Source organism: Lissotriton vulgaris, chromosome 12 (genome assembly GCF_964263255.1).
Source record: "Lissotriton vulgaris chromosome 12, aLisVul1.2, whole genome shotgun sequence".
NCBI lineage: Eukaryota > Metazoa > Chordata > Amphibia > Caudata > Salamandridae > Lissotriton > Lissotriton vulgaris.
Window position 1 is genome coordinate 169,601,069 of NC_141700.1, and position 27,402 is coordinate 169,628,470.

At 45.5% G+C, this 27,402-nt stretch overlaps 1 protein-coding gene across 3 annotated transcripts in view; it reads right to left on the reverse strand.

The window, feature by feature from the left end:
* ADCY7 (adenylate cyclase 7) overlaps window positions 1–27,402 on the reverse strand; it is a 565,990-nt gene that overhangs the window by 190,803 nt on the left and 347,785 nt on the right. For all 3 annotated transcript variants that reach the window (XM_086947700.1, XM_086947702.1, XM_086947701.1), the window contains exons 8-10: window positions 25,996–26,123; window positions 17,405–17,563; window positions 14,739–14,871 (exon numbers count right to left, since the gene is read on the reverse strand). In XM_086947700.1, the coding sequence (XP_086803826.1) occupies window positions 14,739–14,871; window positions 17,405–17,563; window positions 25,996–26,123 (420 nt within the window). The remainder of the gene's footprint in view (window positions 1–14,738; window positions 14,872–17,404; window positions 17,564–25,995; window positions 26,124–27,402) is intronic.

Here is a 27,402-nt window from a genome sequence, read left to right on the forward strand (position 1 = left end):
TATCATCGACCTTACAATTTACTAATTTCTTCCTGCCAACTAAACAAAGATGCTCATCCACATTCTTCCATCCCATCGCTATTTGTAGTTCTGCCAATAGCATGTCCATATCAGCATATTTACACTATGTTGCATGGCGCTTCGGTCTCAGAAAAAGCACCAACAGGGACACGCGTCACAGACAATACTTACAGCACTCTGTGGAGAGATTAAAATAATTAAAATGCTCTTTATTGTTAAGAACAAAACTATAATTAATGCTCCCACGATTGGATTGTTAGGAAAAGAAGCATGTATTTGCAATGTGTTAATCTGACAGTAGGGAACATACCTATGACCGGGTCAATTTTAGAGGTTACCAATTTTAGGATCTACTTCTAACGTTCTTTAATGATAATTTTGTCTAAACACACACACAAAAACATAGGTACATTCGGAACGTACTCATTGTGGACAAAATGCACGAGTCACAAGGTGGAGTAACAAGAAAGTGCAAGTTACATACCTGAATCAGGCTTTACAGCAGACATTTCTTTTCTTTTTTTGATAATCAAATGTATTCAAATTTGAGGTAACAAAACATACAAAGACAGTATGAAAGTGCACAAAGTATTAAGTCCATCAACAGCAGACAACAGGAGACCCGGCCTAAATGTAAGGCCCTTGAGCAAACCACCTTGTGCAAAAACAATGAAGCGATATGGGAGAAAAATAAGCACATAACTCAAAACAGTAGATTGAGCCATTTGCCCCAAACCCTTTCAAAAATTTCAGGACGTCCCCAGGCCTCAAAGAGGGGTTTCTCCTGGGCCGCGCACCAGTCCACTCACCGTCGCCACTTACGTATAGTAGGGGGTTTAGCCTCTGTCCAAGCTGCTGTGATAGCTCGCTTGGCCACTGCCACAGCAGTGCCCAAGAAACGTTTATCGGCTCTGGAGCCGTCCAGGCCATCAAATACTCTCAGGAGAAGGCATAAGGGATCAGAGTCTGTGTGAGCTGTGATTCCACACCCAACCAGAGTGGAGCGAGGCCAGGGCACAGCCAGACTGTGTGGTAAAAATCGGCTAGGACGTGGCCACATCGTGTGCACTCTAGGAAGGGGTGTAGTCCTGCACTGTGTAAGCATGCGGGGTGAGGTATGCCGTGTGAAGGTAATAAAGTTGGATGAGGCGTAGCTTAGAGGAGGTCGTCAGAGTTTTGGGAGCCATAAGGGCGTCTCGCCAGTCTGCTTCCTCTAGGGGGCCCAGCCAACCCTCCCAGCGGGTTCGCAGCGAGTCTAAGGTAGTAGAGACATTGTTCACAAGGGAGCAGTAGATCCACAACACCCCCCCTCTACCCAGGTTTCCCATCATGACCTGGGCTTCCAGTGCACTAAACTCAGAGAGTGAGGTGCCTGGTGAGATATGCGTAGTGACGGCATGACGGAGCTGCAGGTATTTGTAAAATTGGGTGGCGTGAAGGGAGTGGCGCTGCTACAGGTCGGAGAAGGCCCTGACATGGTCTCCCACCCATATGTTCCCAAGGAGTGAAATCCCGACCAGATCCCACTGCCGAAAGCCCTGAAGAGCCGATGCCTCACACACAGCCATGTGCCGTACCACAGGTCCTATTGTCTTATCTCGTATAGTGCAGAGCGCCAAACCGTTAGCACCACCCTAGTGATGAGTGGAATACTTTGTTGAATGGGGGCACCATACAAGTAGGCTTGGATTTGTGGGAATTCCATAGTTCTAAGCTCAGTTCGATAAGCCAGGTCAGACCAGCCCCCAGCACACCAGTTGTGGACGACAATGAGGCTAGTGGCCAAGTAGTAGAGGTGAAGGTTGGTCACACCCCTGCCACCGTCAAAGGGAGGTATCCGGCGCGAGCCAAGGCCATGCGCGGTCTTCGGCCTCCCCATAAGAACCTGGTAATTACCCCATCAAACTCACAGAACCAACTACCCAGTAGGTGAAAGGTGGTATTTTGAAGAATGTATAAAAAACGGGGCAGGATCATCATTTTAAAAAGAGCCCATCATCCAAGGGGTTTGAGTGGGAGGGATTGCCAACGCTTAAGGTCGGCTTTGGATTTCGTGACCAGGGGTGTCAGGTTGAAAGCCCATTTCGGCTCTGGAAGAAGGGTCACCCAGATCCTTAAACTATTGCCTCCGTATGGGGATGTTAGATTGCCAGTTGAAGCAGGCGCTCGAGGGATGGAGGGGGATCAGAGTGGATTTCCCCGGGTTGAGCCGCATGTCCGAGACGGTCTCAAAAGCTTGAAGCACCTCCAGACAGCATGGCCCGAAATTTCCGGGTCGGCCACGAAAAGGAGGACATTGCCCGCATATAGGGCAATGTTATCGACCTGATGCAGGTCCCAGGACCACCCTCAGATTTGGGAATCATTATGTATGAGGCAGGTCAGGGACTCCAATAACAGCGCGAATAGGAGCAGCGAGAGAGGGCACCCCTGAGGGTGCCTCATCGGATGGAAAATGCCTCTGAGAAGGCACCGTTGGTCAGGCCTCTTGCTTTGGGGTTGGAGTACAGGACATGGATGAGGCGCCTAAAATGGGGGCGAATCCCATCGTGATGAGAACTTCCTCAAAGTAACTCCAGTCAACTGTATCGAAGGCCTTCTCAAAATCAATGAGAAGCAGGGCCAGGTACGGAGTGAGTAGATGGCAATGGGCCATGGCAAGGTGAAGGCGCCGTATGCAGTGCTGAGATCCGCAGGCAGGCATGAAGCCACATTGATCCGGGTGGATCAATTGATGTAACAAGGGACGAAGACGTTGAGCCAGGGGAGTGGCATAGATTTTCATTTCAGTGATAATGAGAGAAATCGGGCGGTAGTCCACCTAGGAGAGAGAAGGTGGCTGGGTTTTTGGAATGACCACAATAGTGGCTACCTCAGTCTCCGAGGGGAAGGAGCTCGTCTCCACCACATGTTGGAAGAGGTCGACCAGGTGGGGGACCAGTAATTCTCGGTACATCGCGTAGTATTCCTGCGGGAAGCCGTCTGGCCCTGGTGTCTTCCCAGAGTGCAATACGGAGATCGCTCCATGTATCTCTTCAGGGGTAAAGGGAAGGTCGAGGTCTGTCGAGTCGGCCTGAGCAAGGCAGGGGAGCTGGGCCTCCGCTCATTCCAGCAAGTCGACCAATGAGGCCATATGGGATCGAGCTGAGTAGAGCTAGGCATAGTAACCCGCGAAGGCTTGGGCAATAGCCCGCTGAGTACAGTGATGGTTTCCCGTGGCGTCACAGATTTCAGGGATAGTTCTGTGGGCCTTGCGGTAGGAGACCAAATTGTGGAGCACCTTACCATTTTTGTCACCCCACCCATAGACACGGGTCACGGAGGAGCACCACAGCATCTTAGCAGAGTCCAGGGAGATCTGACGGAACTTGTCCTGGATCATCGTGAGCTGTCTAGTGGGGTGGGCGTCATCGGTGTCACCAAGGGTCAACTCCAGCCACGTGGCCTGCGCCTCAAGCCGGGTCAGGCGAGCAGTCTGCGCCGCCCGTTTCGTGTGAACCAGACCTCTGACCACGCCACGCAAGGTAGCCTTGCCGCCCTCCCACAGTGCGCCTGGAGAAGGGACCAAGCCCGTGTTGGCAAGAAAGTAGTGCATCAAATCTACTGCAAGCGCGTCTTTGATCTCTGTGTCTTGCAGGAAACATGCGTTCAACTGCCAAACCGTACGCACCCCATCGGTGGGGCCTCCCAAGCGGAGGGAAATGGCGGAGTGGTCTGTGATTCCACCGGGGGGAATAGAGACATCAGAGACCTGTTGGCAGACGGTGGCCGGGAGGAGGATCAAATCGATGCGGGAGTGGGTGTGGTGGGCCACCGAAGTGGGAGTGTACTGCTTCCCACGGGTATGCCAGATCCTCCAGGTGTCACACAGACCAAGGGCAGTTAAACAGTCCGACAGCCGTTTAGAGCAGGCTAGGCGTGATGGGGAGGGGTCACCAGTCATATCAAGGGATGGCTGCATAACTGTGTTGAAGTCGTCCCCAATTATCGTCTGACACTGGGGCAGGGGGGAGATAGCCTCAGTAAAATGGTGGAGAGCAGAGGGAAGCGTGGCTGGAGGGATGTATGTTGATAGCAGGTTGAGTGCCTGTCCTTTAAGCCTACCGGACAGAGCCACATAGCGGCCTTGCGTGTCTGTCGTTAAGTGTATTGGGGTGAAGGGAAGACCCTTCTGTGTCAGTATAGCCACCCCCGAGAGCCTCTAGTGATACCGGAGTGCCAGTCCCTGTCAAACCCATAGGGGGCAAGAAAAGAGCAGTGGGTTCCCAAGAGGTGTGTCTCTTGAAGAAGGAGTACATTGGGCGCTTGGCGTTGGGCACTCTTGAGGACTGCTGCACGTTTGATATGATCTAGCAAGCCATTTACATTCCACGACATGACGTGGAGGGATCTACCACGAGTGGGCATCTGAGGAGCAGTTGGCTCGGGGATTAGAAGGACTGGGGGGACGTGGGTCCCAGGCAAGGCAGGACATTGCAACTAGGCTAAGAAGATGTGGCTTGTACAGGGTGATATGTCCTCTGTTTATGGTGATGGTGTGTGCCTGTGGTGAGCTGTCATTAAAAACAGAAAACAACAATTCAAACAGAGTAGAAACAAAGAGAGTCCGGAGGGCAACGCCCACCCCCACCCTAACCTCATCCAACACCCCCCACTCTATACTTCCGAAATTTAAGCATCTGTTGCCCTGAAAAGTAACAAATGAACAATAACAATAACAGACTAAAGCTAAAAAGTTTAGCAGGGCAGTTTGTGGCAATGATGGACCTCTCCATGCAGACGGATGTAATAGTGTCATCAGCTACTTAACGGCAAAAGTAACCAAAGAGTTCTGCCCCAAATCCAGTCCCCTGGGCCTCAACTAATCAGATTTACGTATCTCTGCCGGATCCACGGAGTGTTGGACTTCTAGATAGGTCGGAGTCTGATAAGACGGGCGGAGTGTCCCAGACGGGAAGGGCCACGGCTGAAGTCTATCAGAGAATTGGCTCGGCTGTGGTCATCAAGAGCCGGAGGAACCTCAGAGGAGACCAGCAGTTGGGACCCAGCGCCTGGCGAGCGTGAGGAACCCCACCCCCCTTCCAGTCCCCCCTCCTGTGGGACCGTTTGTGCCTCCGCTGCGGCTTGGGAGGAGACAAGTGTGACCGCGGGGATGTCGATGAGAAGGGGGGGAAGGGGGTCAGGTCTGTAGTAGACGCTCCTCTGTGAGCCAGGTCCAGGCCACCTTCAGGGTATCAAAGAAGATTGTCTTACCTTGAAAGATAACTCTGAGATGGGCTGGAAAGAGAAGATCATATTGCAGTCCCAAGTTGTGGAGCTTTTGTTTGACGTCCGTGTAGGTACGACGTTAGGCCTATACTTCTGTTGTTTAGTCTGGGAAGACCATTATGGTATACTTTTGGTGTTTCAGGGGCCGTGGGCCAAAGCCTCTCGAAGGATCGCATCCCTGTCCCAGAAATTGAGGATCCTAATGATGAGGGGACGAGATGGCGTCCCGGGAGAAGGCATGGCTGCCAGCGAGCGTTGGGCGTGCTGGATGATGGACCACGCAGAGAGAGCATCCTTGGGTATCCACAACTTCACCCATGTCTCCATAAAGGTGTCCACCCGCCCCTGCTCGACTCCCTCAGGGAAACCTATGCGGCACAAATTGTTCCCTCGGGAGCGGTTTTCGGCATCTTCAGCCTGCCAGTTTAACTCCGAGGTGAGTCTGTAGGTGAGCCACTTGGGTTTTCAACTGACTTCGCTCATCCTCAGCCGTGGAGAGGCGCAATTCAGCCTCTGAGATTCTTGCTGTGGCATTGCGTAGGTCCTGGTGGATAAGGGCCACGTTTACCCGTACCTCGTCAATCTTTCCCTCCACTGAGGCCTGAGAGGTGCTGATAGCCTTCAGGATGGTCGAGAGGTCCCCTCCAGCAAGGGGGGTACCACCAGTATCCCCTTTCGTCAGATTCCGGTCAGCAGTGGTGTATTGATCCATCTTAGTTTGGGTCTGTGGGGCGGGTGTCTTTTGGGCGAAATCTCAACCCATCTCCGCTGTGAGCTCTGGAACCAAGTGTCCCGGGGGCAGGCTCAGCCAGATGGTGTCCAGTGGGAGGGATCCAATACCCATGCCATCAATTCTCAGGCCCGGGCACCAAATGCACTTCCGCACCAGCCCCGCAGTCCCGAGGGATCAGTCCAATCAATCCGGAGACCTTGTCTCCCGACGACCGAGTCAGGAGGGACACCGCCTCCTCAACCTCGGAGTTGACGCTGCCAGGCCAGAGGGAGGTGGGGGGCTTGTCCTCAGCTCAGTGAGTGTGGCCGGTTAAGCCCACGAGATGGAGGTGGTCTTCGCGACAAATCCCTCGGGTCAGAGGAAGGCGAAACCAGGCGCCCGGCCAGCGGGGTCAAGCCTAGCCCTGGAGATGGGGCACTCAGGTGGCCAGTTCATGAACGAAGGAAGAACAGACACCAGGGACCCCACGCCTCGATGGGTGCAGCCGATAGTGGCTGATTGTTACAAGCCTGCAGGTGCTCCAAGCCCCAGAGGGTCACAGCATGGAACGGATAGAACTGAAAGCCTCCTGCACCCCCGGTCACAGGAGTGGACAGGCACCCACCTTTGTGTGAAGTTGTAGATCCATGATGCCGACTAGGTGCGGGGAGAGCAGTCTGTCGCCCTGGACTTCCGTCCGGGCCGAGTCTCACAGGCAAGTTCAACAGCACTCCCCGGGTACTGATGGGAGGGCACCAGAGGCACAGCGGCTCCAGCAGGTGTGACAGGGCTTTCCGTAGGCTCCAGCAGGGTGGGGGCACCTCGCAATCCATGGGAGCCCACCGTCCGGCCCCAAAGCACCAGCAGGCCCAGAAGCTCCAAGGGGTGCCGCAGGGCCAGGCAGTGAACCGGAGCAGCCACGGGGGCCAACTCTCTTGATTGCCTTCAGGGAGGGGCAGGGTCCAGTCGATGAAGCTGCAGCAGCTGCCCAGACAGCAGTTAGGAGCAAAGCCAGCCGGGACAGCAATTACGGGGGGTCAGGCCTCCAGGTAGGCCTCAGAGGCAGCCACAGCAGCCCGTGAACATCAGAGGCATCGAGGACCCTCGGTGGAGGCTAGATGAGCCCCAGGGCACAGGCAGCGGGCCACTCATGGGGAAAAACTCAGGCATTCGGACTCCGCCACCCGATCTGGTGGCCGATGTGCCTCTCAGTCATCCGCGCCCCTAAGATCACACCGCTGGCGCCGTGCGTTGGGCCAGTGGTGTCTGCAGGTGGGTCAGGCAGGGGGAATCCGCGCCAGAGGTCCACAGCGGAAGAGCTGGTAGTCCGCAACACCAGCAGCGGGGAATATGCAGATGGGACCCAGTCAGATCACCAAGGTCCGCGAGTCCCACCGAGTAGGCCGCAACACCAGGCACCGGGGCACAGAAAAGCTTCAGGGGACAGCCACTGCCATTTTATGGTGAAGGTGCAATTGCTTCCAAGACAGGAAAATCGACTCTGCGGGAAGGCGAATCGACAGCAGACACAGTGCGGTCAGCGCAGGTCGAGGCGGAGGCCACAGCAGCAGATGAGAGAATAATGTTCTTGATCTATATTGTCCTAAATTTCCTGTTGCAATTGCCTTCTACCTATTTCCCTCCACTATGTAATTTTTACTCTTGTGACACATTGACCTATTTGTAACTTGTTATGTCTTTGAACTATGTTCCTTTTTCTTCGTCATCCTTATGTAAAGTGCTCTGATACCCACTTGGGTCATGATCGCGCTATACAAAACGTACAAATAAATAAATAATAAATAAATAATTAGTGAGCTGATGGCGATGGATCGTGGCGCGGATGATGGAGGGGTCCAGGGCACTCTTAGAGTGAGACCCCCATCCTGACATGCCAAGCCACGCCCGCAGACATTTCTAATTTAGCTTCTTAGTATTTACACTCTACGACCCTCATTATGAGCAGCCTGTTAAGCTCCTCATTATTACACCCTCTTTCCCGGATTTACGATTATCAGGTCATTTTGGAAGGTGCGAGAATGCCCCAGTTACTTACCAGTAATCTTCATTACTACAAGTACTAGTCTTCCGCGCCACAGTCATGACATAATGAGCTTTAGCCTCCCACAGAAACTCCAAAAGCTAAAGTCAGCATACCAGCCTCCTATCCACCCACTATGGCCAACGCCGTCATCCACCAATGACATAATAGGAACGGCCTCCCCACATAACATCCTGTAACCAAAGCCACAATAAAGATGAAGCCCCACACAAAACAGGGCAGGAGGGATGGGAAGCTATACTGTGGAGAGGAAGACTAGAACTCAGAATAATGACGATTACAGGTAAGTAACCGGGGATTATCTCCTCATCTGCCTTCCTCGCCACAGTAATGACATAATGAGCTGATAACAAAGCAAGCATCAGCTTTAGGAAACATGCCAATAATGTAAACACCAAGAAGAGATATGCAAGAGCCTGTTTAATCTACATAAGTCCATACTTACACAGAGAAATCAATGCATATTGCCACGCAGCACAGAGGTAGCAAAAGACTCAGAAGCACCATCCCGCCCTCCAGCCTGAAATGCTCCATAAAGTGTGAGGAGAAGTCCATGTGGTTGGCCGGCAAACATCCTCCATGGATACGCCCTTAAAAGCAGCCCAAGGCACATCCACTGATCTCATAGAACCTCCCTGAACTTGGTTCACCACCACCCTGTCCTGAGCCTCATAGGCCAAAAAATTGCCTGCTTGATCCAGCGGCTAAGGGTAGAATTGGATGGCTTCAAGCCATCCCGCAATGGAACAAATGTGACAAAGACTATCCACTTTAAACAAGGGCTCTATCAGGGCTGAGTAAACCAACAACGCCCTCTTCACAATCAAGAGATGCAAGAAGGACTTCTCCCCAGACTGAGGATAAGGGAAAAAAACAGGTAGCACCACCTCAGCCAGACATGTGAAAGAATGATGCCACCTTAGGAACAAAAGAGGGGTGAGTAATCGAGGATCCGTAAAAAAGGGCCAGACCTTAAAAAACATCCCAATTCACCAATCAGCTGGCTGAGGCAATCGCCACCAAGAACACCACCTTCAAAGTCCGGAACTTCAAGTCCACTGATTCGTGAGGTTCAAACGGACATCCCTGCAAGGCCTCCAAAACCTACTGCAAGTCCCATGGAGGGGCAGACAGCATAGGCCTCAGCCATTTCAGAGCTAGGGATTTCAACAACTGAGACACCAGAGGCTCCACCCTATCAAAAAGAGGACACTTAAAAGCCTGAAGCACAGTCCACTGAGCCCAAAGTGTAAAATGGGCCAAACCCAGTTCAAAGCCATTGGACCAAAAATCCAGGACCCGAAGAGGGTCAACATCATCAAGAAGAAAATCCTTTTCGCAAACACCAAGCAGATAAATTAGACCATTGCTTGGCATAAGAACACAAAGTAGAAGGGCGCTGAATCAAACCTGACACTACCTGGGAACACCCCCTACTCATCAGACTACTCCGTTCAATAACCAAGCCTGAAGATGCATGGACTGGAAAACCAGGAGAGGAAGTGGGCGACCCACCAATGGATAGGGATGATAAGGAATCACCCAGCTTGATCGTCAACTTCAACAAGAGGGGAAACTAGGAGCTTCTCCGCCACCCAGGCACCACCAGAATCACCAAGACCCTGTCCAACCTGATTTTCCGGAACACCGTTGGAATCAAGGGGATGGGGAAAAGGCATACAAGCGCTCCTGAGGCCACAGGAAGGACATTGCATCCACCCAACATGCCTCCCGGCAATGCATAATCGTGGAAAAAACAAGGAAGCTTGGCATTCTCCAGCGAAGCAAACAAATCGATCTTTGGAGACCCAAACCTCCTCAGTAAAATCCGGAACACAGACTGTGTTAAAGACAGGGAACTCATGGATGGAAAGACCCGGCTGAGCCTATCCGCCACCACATTTTCCTTGTTGGGCAAATAAATTGCTTAAAGGGACCTAAACTCTAGTTCTACCCAGCTGCAAATAACCTTACTAAGACCACGGAGGGACTTCACTCTGCACCCCCCTCCCCCCAGATGATTCAGGTGCCCCATGACAACTTTGTTGTCCATCTGGACCAGCACATGATGATTCCACTAATGTGGAGCAAAAGCCAAGAGACCCAAGTGTACAGCTTTCAGCTCCTGGTAGTTAGCAGAACAAGTAGCTTGAGTAATTGACAACTTTCCCTGCACAGAAAGATCCCCCAGGGTCGCACTCCAGCCTAAAATGCTGGCATCGGTGGTCACTATCTGGGTAGGCACCATATGAAAACAATGTCCCTGGGACAAATACATATCGCTCAACCACCAGCCCAAAATCTCCCGGACCTGTGGAGTAACAGGAATCCCCTGTTGGTAATACTGGCCACTCAGTAGCCAACACATGACTCAGGGTAGCACCATCAGAGAAGCAGAAGTAAGCCCCTGAATTCTCAACCATAGGCTCACAGGAGGACATTCTTGTGAAGTGACAGTAACTCTTGAATTTACGTCACCAGAGTCAATTTCCTGTTCAGAGGCAGGAACACTTCCCCCACTAAAGTCCTGAACTGGGCCCCAATGTAAGTTAGATGCTGAGTCAGGGTGAGACATGACTTGATGAGATTCACCAAAAATCCATGATCCCACAGCACCTTGAAGACTTCTATGATATGTTGCTCAGTCTTAGGAAAAGAAGAGGCAGACATCAACAAATCATCCCAATAAGGGAAAATCATAATCCCCATACCATGCAAAACCCCAATCAGGGGTGCTACCTTAGTAAAGACTCTCAGAGAAGGACAAAGACCAAAAGCCAATACCTTGAATTGGTATTGGTGACCCAGAACATAGAAGAACAGAAATCACTGCAATGTCAGATGGATCAGAACATTTAGATATGCATCTTGTAAGTTCAGGGACGCCAGGAAATCCTCCTGAATGATGAAGGGCAGAATGAGTTGAAGAGACATCATTTTAAAAAGTACATTGGAAAGGAAATGGTTCAGCCACTTCAGATCCAGAACATGTTTGAGATCACCTGAATGTATTTTTTTCCACCAGAAAAAGAGTAGAAAAACCTCCCTCTCCTTCCTGCAAATGTGGCACTGGAATAATGGCACCTTTTTCCAAAAGAGTGTGAATTCCATCTAAGAGGGTCTGACATTTTGCTTCACCCAGAGGACAAGGCGTGACTCGAAAAACATAGGGGGGGGGGTTAAAAAAAACAATCCTGAAACCCTCTGCCACCACCTGAAGCACCCACTGGTCCATCCCCGAATGCTGCCACACCTGGGAAAGTAGATGGAGATGCGACCACCCCACCTGGTTGCCCATCACTGCCATATAGTCAGGGTTTAGACATGGCTGAGGAAGAGGAAGTAGGCTGGTGGAACCAGGATTTTTCAGTGGAGAAGGGGTACCCCGGCAACACCCTGCCAATAAAGGGCTGGTGTGATTTACCCTGGCATCCCGGACCAAAAACCCTCTTGTTACTAAAGAATTTAGGACGGCCAGCCTTTTCAGGAGCCAGCAGCTTGCAATACTTCACTGATTTCTTCACCGTGTCCTCCAAAGAAGGACCAAACAACTTCCCCCCAGAAAGAAGGGATTTTTATTAGCAACCTTTCTGGGCATTATCAGCCTTGGATGACTGTAACCACATCTGGCATTTAGCTGCTATGGAGGACTCAGCCGCACCCAAGGAGTCAAAAGAAATGTTCCACAAGAGCATGATCTGCTGCTCCATCACGGCCAAAGTAGGAGATGTCCTCTTCCTGGTCCATCAACGCCACCAGAGTTTGGACGTCTTTGAGGAGGGATTGAATAGTGTATGTCGAGTAGGCAGCAGCCCTGATTGCAAAATTAGATGTAGAAAAAGTGCGTTTCACAGCAGTGTCAACCCTTTTATCAACTGGGTCAGATGGAGTGGCATCTTCGGAAATTATCCTACCATGGGAGGCCATCCCTGCCATCCAGTAATTGACTTTAACAGATGCCAGAAACTTGTCAGCATAGTCTGCAATAGATATTGTTTGAGCAGAAAACGAGGAAAACCATGTTTGTCCACATCTTACCATTCATTCTCCAACACAGTTTGCACAGAAGAATGGAGTGGTAAGGATTCATGTTCCCTACATTGATACTGGGAGAAAAAAGCTTCAGTTTCCTCTGGCATCACAGCATCTGGAAATACCAGATTCTGGAAGATTTGCTGAAGGACCTCCTTCAACTCAGGACCCTGCACATAGCGTTGTTTAAGTTCAACATCCTCATCAGAATCAGCCTAGGCCACTGCCGCCATACGAGGTCTCTTAGTCAGAGGGACAGGCTCTCTTTCGCCAACCAATGCAGCCTGTATCATTTGCTGAATAGCAGATAAAAAAGGAACTGCCTCAGGAGCCCCTGGTTACTTTACATTGTGGATTTTCTCCAACACTTTACCGTTGCCCTCCATACTGCACGCAGTACAACTACAGTAAGTAGCTATCTCCCACTAATATAATTGCTAAGCAGCCAAAACATGACTCTGCCAAAGCAACATGGTTGACAAGCAACAGCCCCACAATACCTTGCGGTCTCAGCCACAACGTAACTGTGAAACGTGCACGCAGGAATAGTACAATAAAATGCTGACATTGGCTACTCGCGTAAACCGGCACAGCAAGAAGACCAGCTCGTTCACACCCGCTCATGCCGAGCGCGGAAGGAGAAACGTGACCCCCACAGAAACCTCCAGGAATCTGAAGATGCCCAATTGCGTCCCAACAAGCCCACTCAAGCAGAGACCTCAAGGGGAGCACAAGATCATATAGATATTGCGCCCAATCCTCAGGCACCAATGAGTATGCCAAGCAATGTCACCACAGTGCAACCGCCCCACCACCTAATGAGCCCACTCAAGCAGGATTACAGGTAATGGGGAAGCGCAAGGGAACAAATAGGGAAAATGCACAAAGAGCAAAAAATGTAGAAATACCCTATCAGCAAGGTCCCGGGTATGCTAAAGCAATACCTCGACCTTGCAGGACCATGAGTTCACTCTGGCAAGACCTCGATCCTCCCCTTACCTGCAATTCCTGGAACTAGCAACTCGTGAAGTTTGAGTGCAGAAACTAAAAAACAGTATGTTATATGGGGAGGCTGTTCCTTTTATGTTATTGGTGGATGACAGCGTCGGCCATATAGGAGGGATGGGAGGCTGGTATGCTGACTTTAACTTTTGGAGTTTCTATGGGAGGCTAAAGCTCATTATGTCATTACTGTGGCTAGGAAGACTGACGAGGAGGTAATAACTGTGATTACAAAGTTTTGGAGACTAACGAGCAGGAATCTGCATCGAAAGGCTCAGCATGAAAAAACAAAACTTATAAATTAGATAAGTAATAACTTATATCTGGCCCATTGAAATTTATGGGCCACTCATAATCAAGGCTTTCTTTAGCCATGTACTTTTAACTGCTTTATATGCTTAAGAGTTTGTTTCTGCAGAGTTCCTTTTGTTTTATTTTCCTGTAAACTGATCCTCCTTTAGGCGTTTGTTGAATTCAATAAGAATTATGATGGATCCTAAAGGTTAGTTATAGAAGTTCTGTAGTTTAATCATCAGATATAGCATTTTCTAAAATAGCTGTCCTTGTACTATTTGCTCTTTTGCTGGGCTGAGGTTACATATCCTCGTTTGTGAACTGTGTTTTCTTGGTATTGAGATGTTAGTAGGGGCATGAATTAGTGAAAGACCACAGAGGTTTTGATCTTGCTCACTGATTTCTCTTTTTCCTTTTCACCTACCATGGACAGTGACTGATGGGCAGTGCCGTCTTGGTTGTTTTTCATGCCGATTTTCTCTAGCTACCCGGTGATGCTTTTATTGCTGTGCTAGATGCTCACTATTTGTACCTCTCATCCATGGGCCCACCTGGGCTGTTCTGTTTTTAAATAAAATGCCCGGTGCTTTACTAAATCTATTAAGTTGCTAATAACTTACGGTTTTGAGATGCAATCCTCTAAATTGTGAAATGTAGTGAATGAATCCTAGAAAATTCATTATTCTTATATATGCCCCATGGACCCAAAATCTTCTTAATGTATTGGGCTGGCATTCACCTCATATAGGTATATGCCTATAGGGTACATACAACGTGCATATGCTTGAAAATGCCATCTTTTAACCTACTGTGCCAATACTGTCCTTTTTCATAGTGTACTAAATTGAATACTATAAAGTTAAGTGGTATTAACTCTAACAGAAGACCAGTTCTTCACATAATGTCAAACTATGAAGTCAAACTGTTTAATGTCAATGCTTGGCAATGTAAGGCTCACTGATTAAGAATCTATCCTTGCCATATAATGCTTGTAGTTGATGTTCACCCCCACCCACCCCTCTAGAAGCCTAATCAAAGTCAGATATATGTCCTAAGATTCATACCCGTAGACTCTATTGGACGAAACTTTTGTGCAGCTGAGTAGTCAGTACACTTTCTAAAATGACTGCTATATTGAACCACTTTGTAACATATTTGGCTTCAACTAAATATTCCTAACCATTTTTCGAGAAACTAAATATAGAAACAATAATATTGAAAAAAACACAAGAATTCGGACACTTGAGATGTTATGGCCATCAAAGTGGCACTGGCAGTATTTGTACTAAAGCAGAGTAACATTATTCTCAAAAGCAAATATTTTCTTTCCAGAATGCAGTGACATACCCTGGGGTCAATCACCAGGTAAGTTTTTATGTTCATCTCCTTGAGATAGGGGTCTCTCAGATGGCCATTGCCTTCCTCCACTTGATAGGCATCAGCCAGGAAGGCAAGCGTTGCTTCTGTGATATGTACACGGCTGTAGAGAAAGAAACAAACCAATAACTCTTCCTAAAATGGCAAATCATTAATGTCAGTTTTCTTTTGCTATAGGGGTATTTATGAACCATCCCATATCTTCACAAACAAATGGATGAGCATACGAGCATAGACAAACCAACACATGTGCCCAATCGTTCACTGAAGTGAGGTTGAGCATCGGGGAGACCAGAGTAGATACTGCATTGGGTATTTTACACAGGAGTATTATATAAAAGAGAGTCCTTAGCAGTTTGAAGCAAAGAAGGTTGCTGATCTATTATGTTAAATAAGAAAAATATGTGACCTTCTGTGTTTGATATGTAGAGAGACATCATTCTATGTTTTAGCTCGATGGACATACAATACATGTCCACTCCTCCTTACAGTTGTGCTGCTATGATCGGATGATGTTTTGGCTGTTGTCTGTAGAAATGTTCCACAGACTGCAAGCTTACCAGCCGGGGTGAGGTTTCAGGTTAACGTACTTCGTAAATGTCACATAAGGTTTTGAACAAGACGTTTATTTAAGATTATCAAGTGGAGCTTGACAAGGGTAAGAGTAATGTGTTTGAACTTTAATTTTCCTTTGATGAACGGAGCTGTGACTTCCATGAGATAAAGTGAGGATTCCAGACTTGTCATACTACATTCCCCCCTTAAAGACGATCAATCGTGAGTGCATATACAGGGCATTCAGTTTGCTTGTTGACTTGAGAAGTTTGAGTTGGTGTCAGGCTGTATGTGTTTTTTCTGTGATGTGACTAAAACAAAGGCGGATGATCAATATGAAGGCGCAGTGTTCTGGTCTAAACTAGGAGGAGTGGTGAACAACCCCACTATCTGTTAGCCTGAGATCTATTTTTCCCTGGCTTCAATTTTTGAATGTTTGCCTTTGGTTATTTGTAAAATACATTGAGTTTTAGTGGGGCTGACACACTGTGAGCATCTAGAGTTAACTGATGGGGAGGCAGTATCTCAGGTGCCTGACAATATCATTTGGCTATGGTTTAAGTTAGATTTGAGTATACTTGGGGTAAGAGTCTATATAAATGTCTTGGTGTACTAGTAGAATCCATAGAATTTCTATTTAAAGGTTAAATGTAAGTAGAATACGACGGAGTCCTTGGGAATTCACTAATTGGGCAGAGGTGGGATCTGATCTGGGCAAATTGATGGAAGTCTGCCACATTGGAGGATGGGTATACTTGTAAATGGTTGTGGTTATCTCTTGCATGTGGGCCTGTGTTGTATGCTTGTGGCTGTTTTTCCAAAGTAGTGGATAGGAGAAAATGTTTACGGTCAACAGAATCTGACCAGTTTTCACTGTAGCTGAAATCAATTTTGAGTGAGTAGTGCATTCACTGCGGAGAGGAGGGGCATGAGTGCTTTAAGACATGCCAATATGTCAGAGAGGTTTATGATATCTGGGTATTATCTAGAGATTTTCCAAAGTCTCAATATATATCTCAAGACAACCTATAGGGTCCTGAGATACTGCCCTTGTGACCGCTGGAATCCTGAATCACAATGGCATTGACAAGGACAGAATGTTTCTCTCCTGCATATTCCCTAAGAGCAATTTTCACCCACTGTAGATCACTTCCTTTTTTTGCATCGAACAGATGTTCATTGTTTTATGGAGTTTTTTACTCCTAAAAACAGTAATGAATTTGAAAGGTGTTTTTAGGTCGGATGTCCTTAAAAGGAAAGTTTTCTACTCATCATTGAGATGTTCCAGGCAGGTTGTACTACTGAATATAGGCATCACCAACATTGAGATACAAGAATATCGAGGACAGAATGTTGAGGGACTGAATATTGAAAGGTAAGGGGAAATATAGATTTACTATTCCTAACTCCACATCTATATACCTTGAAGATATATGCTCCGCATATGTACATATATGTGGAGTAAGGTAATTACTTACCTGTCAATATTGTTTTCGATATTCTTTCCCTCTGATATTCTGAGTTTGATATTTAGGTTGCACATCTTTCAGGCCATATCAGATAGCTCTGGTAATGACTTTGATAACAAGATGCTTCAACTCGCTCAGGAGAATCTATGTAATATGGACCCTCTAGTTCATTTCAGAGCCTGGAAGCTCTGAATTCGGTCCGGAGATAGAACATTTGAAATCTAATCAAGACCTTCTTTAGTTATTTTACAGAAATTTACAACCTCTGAACTTTATGAAGAGCAGGTACATATTTAGAAGGAATATCCTTTTTCAACTTCCAAGAGTACAACTTGCCACACACCTTGTCAAAGATGCAGTAACACGTTCCAAGAATAGGTCGATGAAATACTGACAACAAAAGAACAATATGATAAAGAAATTTAAAAAAAGCTTTTCCTTTTTTGAGCAGTCATGCTTATAGAACTTGTCTGCTCATCCCAGCTCTTTCCCAGCCAGTGTGGGACCATTAACCACTGGGCAGCTAGAGCTAATCTGCGATACCAAAATGAAAATCCATAGATTGGAGGGATATGTTTTCCAATCAATCAATACATCATACTGAAGGCTTACCCAGGTACTCCGGCTGATTCCATACGATTAGCCAGTGTGACATCATGGGACCAAACATCGTACTGCCATTTCCTGAGGCCAATCACACCGCAGAGGACACTGCCAGAATGAATACCAACTCGCATATTGATATCCACACCCACAGCTTCACGCACCTTTCTATGAAAGAAAACAGAAGACTTATGAATCAATAACTCTTCATCAGTCAAATCAGCTCTTTCGCCACCAATTATGACACTAGGTTTGCACATTACTTTTCCTTCCTAGTGACAATACATGGCTTTACTCCTCCTGTTTACAGTGCCTTTTTTAATCTACATTATTTACATTTATTGTTGCCATTTATAATTTAGCCTTTTTTGCATGGATCTAAACACCATAATATTTTCACCATGACAGGTTGCTAGGGTGTACAATCACAATATTACGTGTAATTCACATGAATGTAGACCGACATGGACTCCAGAAATCAATTGCCACTGTATAGTCAATATTAGTATGGATAGCCTAGTGTAGATTTAATGTTAGTCTCTCATCACTTGCATTTATATAAGCGTGTATATATATATATGTTTGTGTGTGTAGTTAATTATATTTAAACCTATAAACTTACCTTGAGCATTTGATGGTAGTCGATATATAAGGCAGTTAATATTTTTTTACGAAAATATTGTCAATGCAATATTCTAACATGCAATCGACTATTGGCACATAGATTAAAGAGACGCACATGGGCACGGAAGGCTTCTGCTGGTAGACCCTAAATTACTTTGTTTTCCACGCATACGCTTTGTCCACATTACATTGTTGTGCTATTTAATTCGAGTGTCATTTGAGATGCCTAATGCGCCATTTGAGACCACACTTCTTTAAAAGCCATTGTCTGATGCCAAAAGCCAATTTAATATTTATGTTGGTCAAAAAACACTCATTTTTTCACATCCCATAAAATAGACTTCACTTTAATGTAAAAGCCATTCACTGAAGCGGGTTTGTGGAAAATTGCTTGCGTAATTAATAAGAGGGGAGACAGGCTCACTTCACCACGGGAAGTCAAACATGTTATCTGATTTCTGGAAGTGCTCTGGAAAACAAAGCATATGACACTGTTCTCTTCGCCTCGGAATTTCATTTTTTGAAAATAAATTGCCAGTTTCAAGAAAAGCCGACGCTTTTATTATTTTGTGGAACTCATGAATTTAACACTTAACCAAGTCTGTGGCCTTGCCAAGACGCACACTGCCCCACAGTGAAACTCAATGTGCAGAAATAGCTTTGATGTCCAAGGTAAGCAACATCAGATACTCGCCATCCTGCCTAGGGGTTTTTAGAAGTGCAGTATTCTCCGACGGTGCACTTCTGTGGGTTTCATGTAAAAACATAGACCAGAAAAAGATCTTAAGGCACGACAAAGTTATTGAAATACAGACTGCCAAAATCTCGGTTAAGGTAAGTACATCGCTACAAACATTATTGACACATATGTAATTCCCTATATAAATGACAAAATAAATTCACCACACTTATTTCACATGTATTACAGGACTGACAATCTACTATTGTAACCCCAGTTCTATGATATATGGACGTAAATGACTAATAGTGGAACTATTTTAGGTCAACAATTCCAAATTAAGAGATTTATTTAATCCCATAACTACTGGGCTTTACACCCCCCCCGCCCGTGCTGAAACCTTTTTTGGTTATTTGGGGTAGTATGCACTAAGGGCTCTATAACGTTTTTCCACATAAGGTATCCATGCCAAATTTGCGTCCTTTATTTTCCAGCATCCTGAGGATTCCAAAGGTACCTAGCGTTTGTGGAGTCCCCTTGAGGGGACCTAGAAAATATGCAAACTATAGAAACATTTTAAGTTTTTGAAGAAACATAGGAAAAAAGTGCTCTGGATAAAAGTGTCTGGGTTTTTTACCTAACATTTAGCTCCAACAATCGGTTTGTTGTGCTAAAGTCACCATCTTCCAGGAACATCCAGCGCTGAAGAAAAAAACCTACATTTTTTACCACAGTTTTAGCATTTTACAAAGAGGTAGCCCATTTCTCCTATTTTGTGTGCTTTCAACCTACGTCCAGTTTGTGGTGGAAACCAGTATGAAACCCACGAGTGATCCAGAAAAGCTAAAGATTTCTCCCCCAAAAAAAGTAGACGAAATTCTCAATTCAGCAAGGGGTCATATGTGTACATCCCTCAAGGATTCCCCAAAGAAACTAACTGTTGAAATACAGAGATATTGAAAATGAGTAGGAAAAAAGGCCATTTGCAACATTTTCATTTGTGACCTTTTGTCACAATGGCTGATTCATTAGAGCAAAATACCATTAAGTCCGCTAGACCCTTTCGGTTTCGGGATATATAAGGTTTGTAGGTTCTCCAAGAACGCAAGGTACCCAGAGTCAATAACTAAGCTGCACCATACAATGGGTTTTCATTGTGTACAGAGCACTTCATATGGTAAAATATGTAGAGTGAAAAATGGTATCAGGGAAACCTATGTATTTCTGAAATTGGCACAAGATGTGGAGTTTCGGAGCAGTGCTTAGTTGTACATCTCTGAATTTGTGGGTTCTAGTACTTGCATATGATTTAGAGGGTATTTTTCAAAATGTCTTCTTTCTTACACAATGGCTTAAATACAAACTGGGGTGGCATGGTGAGCAAAAGAACAATGGATTTAACCCAGATCTGTTAACTGGGGGTGAATGTACGATTTACTCAGCATTCCATCCATCGTTTGTTTGTGTAGCACTTCGTTTGCGTTACATTTGGAAGGCATAAATGCAGTGAAATACCAATAGGTGATAGTAAATATTCTATTATTCTATGCTCCCACATGTATTCTGATAAAAATGATACCTTATTTGTGTGGGTATGTCTAATGCCTGAGGCAGGAAAGGGCTCAAAACGCAACATGGACACCTTTTTTTGCAAGGTAGGCAGTTGTGAATTTTGGGTCCTAGCTCAACCTACACATTTCTGAAAAACAGTTACATGCGGGAATCCATGGTGAGGTGACTTTCACAGCTCTCACCAGTTTTTTTTTACCCAGAATCCCTTGCAAACCTGAAACATTTACTAAAAAACACATTTTCCTCACATTTCTATGATGGAAAGTTCTAGAATCTGTGGGAAGTCACAGGTTTCCTTCCACCCAGCATTCCCCTAAGTCTCCTAATAAAATGGTACCTCATATATCAAATGGATGGTGCACCAAAATAAGAAGTTCGCAGCAGGTATAGCGATTAGAACAAATTCCTTTATTATTGTAAATCTTTAAAAGGCCTCAGCCAACTCGTTACGTTCCCGTAGGAACTTCGTCAGGGCTATATTGTTTAGCAGTCTCCCATGGAGTAACCAAGGAAACGCAAATCACAAAAATCATCCACGTTGTGGGCAAGTAAACCTCTGAATCTTCTAACTATTGAAAGAGACGTGGTCAGTTGGGTAGCAGAAAATCACAATTGCATCAAATATAGATAAAAGTGGTAACAGTCCAAGTGGGTGAAGAGAGATAGTATTCCAAAGCAGTTAGTCATAAGATCAAGACTGCAGGTAGGTTGGTCAGTGGGCCATATATTGTAGGCACAACTGCTGTATGGTAACGTGGATACTCAGCATGGACTGCGACCTTATCAAACACGAAAGGTTTAGGACAGTAAAACCGGGGGTAAGCACTGCAAATGAGCAAAGATCAAATTCGAATTTCCGCTTGTCTGGACGCGGCTGCGTAGAATCTAGTAAATACCTACAAGACGGGGAGTACCTTACTGATGTGGTGATAAGGAGTTTTACATGCTTCATCCCACTTTGATCTTTGCTCCTTTGCAGTGCTTACCCCCAGGTTTACTGTCCTATACCTTTCATGTTTGATATGGTTGCAGTCCATGCTGAGTATCCACGTTACCATAAAGGAATTTGTTCTAATTGCTATACCTGCTGCGGACTTCTTATTTTGGTGCACCATCCATTTGATATACGACTTGATATCTGTCCTGACAGTGGAGTTTCTATCTGGCTAGCTCCGGATGTGACATGCACAACCTTCCATTGACTTTCCTACATCGAAGTTTAAGTGCGAACCTCTGGTCAGCCACAGTTGTTTCACTCCAAAAATGGTACCTTACTTGTGTGGGGTAGGTCTAGTGTCTGCAGCAGGAAACAGCCCAAAATGCAACATATATGAACCACACTTTTCCACTCAAAACTGACCCTTTTTTTGCAAAGTGGGTAGCTGTAGACTTTGGGTCCTAGCACAGCCAGCACCAGGGGAAACCTCGGCAACTTGCACATTTTTTAAAACTAGACATCCATGTAAATCCGGGGCAAGGTAACTTGCATTACTGTCACCAGATTTTTTTTTTTATTCAGAATCTCTTGAAAACATGAAACTTTGACTAAAAAAAACAAATTTTCCTCACATTGACCCCGGTTTGATCCACACAAGCACTAGTCCCAGTCACACAAGTGGCACAACATTTTTCTTGTGCACATGGAGTAAAGCTGGGTGGTAGGATATTTGTAGATTCATGCAGAATCCAGAAGTTTCCATCAGAGAAGTATAAAGAAAATGTGTGATTTTCAGGCATAGTTTGAGGTTTGCAGGGCATTGTGGGTAAGAAAACCTCATGGGATCCACACAAGGCACCCCAATCTGAAATACTCTGGCTATCTATTTTTCAAAAATACCTGCGGTTCATAGGTTTCCATGGGTGACGGCCGAGCACGGCCCCAAATCAAAAAGTTACTTTTATCACTGATCTCTCCACTTAGCATTTTATGGCCTTTTGTGTCAAGGTATCCTGAGCCATCCACACAAGTGAGGTACCATTATTATGAGGAGACTTGTGGGAATTCTGGGGTGTAGTAAATGTGTGGCTCCCTGCAGATTCCAGAAGTTTTCCCCACAGGCATTTGAGGAAAGTGGGTATTTTTAGTCAAAGTTTGAAAGTTGCAGGGCATTGTAGGCAACAAAAATGGTGTGGGATGCAAGCAAAGCACACCACTCTAGACTCCCCCATGTGTTTAATTTTCAGAACTGCCTGGGTCTGGTAGGCTTTCCCAGGTGGCAGCCTACTCAAGTTCAACAAGTGCAGCCGTTCACTAGTGCAAGTGGGATAATATTGGGAGTTAGCCACACTCTCCTGACACATATGTAAAAACACCCTAAGGAATCACATTTCCTCACGTTTGCCATTGGGATGGGATTTCTTAGTCCACAGGGGAGGAGAAAGTCTGGTGAGCATTAAGGGTGGGGCGGATGTTAGGATTGGCCAGACCCACCCTAATATTTTATTTAAAAACATATATTTCTGCCATACAGTGGGCTTTCTGGCTCCCAGAGCAAACAAGCTATATGCCCCATCAAGAGGAGAGGAAAAAAGACTGCTTTGTTCCTTTTTTGGGGGCTGGGGTGGACAATGCCAGAGTGCAGCATCCACACCACTTTCTTTTTCCCTAAAGACAAAATCTACTTTCTACCCCCCAGTTTGGACACACCTGTTCCCAGGGGAGCAGAAAGAAGAAAGACACTTTTGCCCCTTCTGGGGAGGTGGTATGGCTCGATGTCAAGGTAGGCCGCACCCTGCCTGGTGTTTATTGGGCTTTATTCCCCATCCACTCCCCCGGTGCAGATTGTGAGGGAATTCCCCTAACCACCCACCCGGAGGCAAAAGATCTATTGGGCCAGATGGGTGGGAGAAAGCATGGGCCCATGCCCAGGGGGTGCACCCCTGACACAAATACTGCATGAATGTAGTCTCTGGTGTCTAGTGGGCTTACTGCCCCTCAGGTGGAATTGGGATATTGTCCATAATCCACCATTAAAGGGGTAAGAAAGACCTTCTGTACTCTTTTGAGGTGAGGCATAGACATGCCTATGGTGGCCAACCCCAACACTATGATTTTTTCTTTCTTCCCATGTGTCTAGTGGGGTTTCTGCCCTGAAAGGGGGGGGGGGCATATCGGGGGTTGCTTCCCCCATTTGTCCCCGTTGGGAAGAAAGACTATCTGGCTTCCTGTTGGGATGGGGCATGGCCATGCCAATGGTGGGCAGCCCACACCTCCTAAATAAAAAAAATGTTAAAAAAAGTCCCGGATTTCCCGGTGTCTAGTAGGCTTTCTGCCCCCTCGGGGATTTATGGGAGTTATGTATGCCAATCATAGATAAACCAGTTTCTACATGTTTAGGGGTCAGAGCCCACACACAGGTCATCAGTGTCCCGGTGTACAGGGTCTGAAAACCAACACTACCAATGTGAGCTACCACGAACAAAGGAGCATTTTCTCACACAAAACCATTTCTGTCTCAGTGTTGTTTAGTCTGGCTAGTATCACCTGCAGCACTAATTTTTTCACCGATTGGGACTAGAACATCTCAGGGTATTATTATCTTTCTATTTAACTGGTCTTTATGGCAGATGTCTGTGTGAGGGCAGTTGTGCAGAATGTTCTAGTACCAGTTGAAGCAGGAGCACACGTGATGTCATAAATAAAATGTGCAGAAGTGAAGAGAATCAGAGAGTTGGAATCGAACTAGACGGGAGTCAGGAGAGAGAAGAGGAGGGGTGGAGACCAGGAGCTACAGTTGCATGAAGCTTACTCTGAGACAGGCCCTTGTAAAACTATCCCCTGGCTCTCTGGCTTATCCCGAGACACATCATTCTCGATCTTGAAACCACAGATGTCCTTCAGTAAATCAATATCCAGTCTTCAGTCAGACTACTGTAGATGAGAGGGAGTCCCTGCGATAAAGAGTAATCCAGGTTCAAGATCCAGGACATGCAGCATCTCACATCTTGAGACACATTGAGAGCCCAGATTCCCCAAGTGTTTGCCTAAAGTAACACCAGAAGACTGTCTGGTGTGATTGTGAAAATGGCATTGGTAGGTGGGAAGAAGACAAGAGCAGCGAACCTAATTGTGAACACTAATTTGAACATTCGTCAGTACATTCGTTTTAGCCATTAGGAAGAAATATGTATTCGAAATAACAATACAGATTATTACTAAAATCTGGTGAGTAAAGTGTAGTTTATTCCCAAGAAGTGTTAGTGATAGAAACTCAAAACATCTTCTCAAACTTTCATCTAGAGCAGTGTTTCCCAAAATCTAGGTCCTGAGCTGATTTTTGTTGGGTCGCAAAAGTCCAAGCAATAAATAAAGAAGCCTTTAAATTCGGTATTACCTTGTCACATTTGCTGCGGTTCAAAGACAGAGGCCAAATGTCAGGCTGTCTTCTGACAAATTGCTGCTTATTTTATTTAACATGGGGATTGGTGTTTACAAACTCCTCAGTTTACAGTCAGAGAAAGAAAAGTAAAGAGAATTATGTGGCAATCTTACTGGATTACAGGAAGTGTGAAAGGAAAGGCTGTAGGATGTCATTTTTTGTAGCACACAACAAATTGTAAATACCTATAACTGAACTGTACAAATTCAGGAGTTCGGAAAGAAAAAAATTAAGCAATTTTTTTTTGTAATTCTGGTGTGTGATGGAAACAAAGATTTCAATAGGATCAAAACACATCAAGGCACATTACTTGGTGATGCACAAATTATACATATTCACTGAAACCCGATTTCCACACATGATCATTTGTGTGTGCTATATTTTTATCAGTAAAACTGTATGCCTGTGCAAATTTAGTGCCCATTTCAATAGATAAACAGTAAATGACAGTCCGCTACCACACAGTGCTAGTCTTTTGACTGCCCACTAAGTATCACTGCCAGTGACGCATGATGTAGGTATCACACCAATGTTGGACCTAGTCATCTTGTCCCGGCCATAAGAGATTACTGAAGCTAGCAGGCTGAGCAGTATAGCCCCAGCACAAAGAGGGATAGAGCTTGGATGTGGGTCATAACATGGTCAATCATAGCATTAAGTCAGATCCAAATACTAGTTAAAATAAACAAGACTAATTCAAACAGAAAAATGTTTCAGGCTATGGTCTTACAAATGATCCCATAAATCATACCCCAAGTATAAATATAGCATGCCTTTATAAAAAGAATTGATTTCTTTGGGTGTAGAGCAGCTGGAGGGAGGTCGTTGATGGGGATCACTGGAGCAGCAAAAGCAGGTAGACTGCAGAATTGAAATTACAATTTGAATGGATGGTAAAAGTGCATTGACACAAGGTCAATTTCAAATGTATTGAGAATTTCTTCAAGGAAATCGGTCTTCAATGTCCAGAGGTTGACTTTCATTAAACCCTGGTCTTTCACCCAACATTACTAAACATGCTGGTCAAACCTTGTACTTTGATTTTTCACTGCTGTAAGAATGGGCCTACAAATGCCAGCAAGTGTGATGCTGATGACTGAAAAAGACTGTGCTATGCGTAAGTGATCCTCCTGGCATGCAGTTATTTGAAAGTTATGTTGAGCAACTTCGCCCCCAGTTGATGTTCATATTTTGCTGAACATTAATGAAAAAAACAATAGTACCACATATGTTTCTAAAGTTACTGCTTGGTAAATAGACCATCTAAGCACTGCAATTAGCCATATTTGGACATATTCATTTCTTTTATTATTGGTACCTGGTTTCGCAAGCATTCTTTTACTCACTTTATAGCCTCACACATATCTAGTCCCATCTTCACACAGTTCTTCGCATTGGTTGGCAATGACACAGGCAGTCCTGAGACACAGTAGTAACAGTCTCCCAGAATTTTGATTCGCATACACTCATTCTCCTGCAGAATAAGGAAAAAACAATGCATTGTTATAAGCACAGGTTAGCGTAGTGCGAAATAGGGCTTTGCTTTTTTTTAAATTAAAATATTTTGTCAACATATTAAAGCACTCTTCCAAAGGTGAAGATAAATTCAGACTTGAGAGCAAAAGCATTTCTGCCTGTATCAAGATCACAACTTGTGTAGCAGTTTCACACATCAATCAATCAATCAACCAAATTTGTAAAGCGTGCTACTTACCCGTAAGGGTTTCAAGGCGTCCGTGTGTTTTCTTTGTATAGGTATTAACTGGATGAATTTGTTTAGAAAAAATAAAATAGAAAAGAGGAAAATGTCCAAAATGTTGGTTTGGTATGACTGATTCTGCATGTTAGTCCTCATTCCAAGATGAAAAAGGCAGAACAAAGCAGTAAAACTTCTCTAAGGAAAAATTAGAAGCTGAAGGAACATATTTCCCTTTTGGTAATTTTGAAACATAGGAATTCCAGATTTTTCAGAATGAGGTTAAAAATGGAATAAGTATTAAACTGTTCTCTCTACCAAATGTTTAACCACATTATAACCACACAACACCCTAATGGTCAAGGAAGGGCATAGAGAGTTCAAGGAAGAACCACAAACTGGTTCTGCAGACCGGAAATTCTTAGTTGGTACTTAATAAAAAGCCTCAATGTTATGCTCAGTCACTAAACCGCCTAACAAGCCATTTGGATAGCATTCAGTGATTTTTAGAGACTCGCAATTTCTGAGTCACAAAATGAAATGTACTAATGTGTCTCAGACACATTAGCGAATCCCAATGGGTTACAAAAGACCTGCCTCATCAATATTAATGAGGCAGGTCGCAATTTACAACCCATTGGGAATGGACAATAACACAGGATTGCTGGCCTGCTGGGGACAGCAGACCACGGTGTCTGTGTTTGCTTTTAAATACAGCAACTTTTATATTTTTTAAATGCAGATCGTTTTCTTTAAAGGAAAAAGGGATGTGTTTCAATAAGAAAAATGAAACGTGTAATTTTTTAAGAGAAGGCAGTGGTTTGAACTGGGGTGGCAGAGTCACCTAAAGAACGGTGATGGATTAAACCCAGATCTTTTGACTGGGTGTGAGTGTTTGATTGATTCAGATGCTCCGTCCATCACCACCCTCTTTTGTACCGCTTTTGGCCGCCATAAGTGTGGCAGAGCATGCTCAGACGTGAGTCCCTTGCTCACTTTGCCACTGGATTCAAGCAAGCCGGGCTGAAGACGGCTGGAATGCCAGAAACCGGTCCTC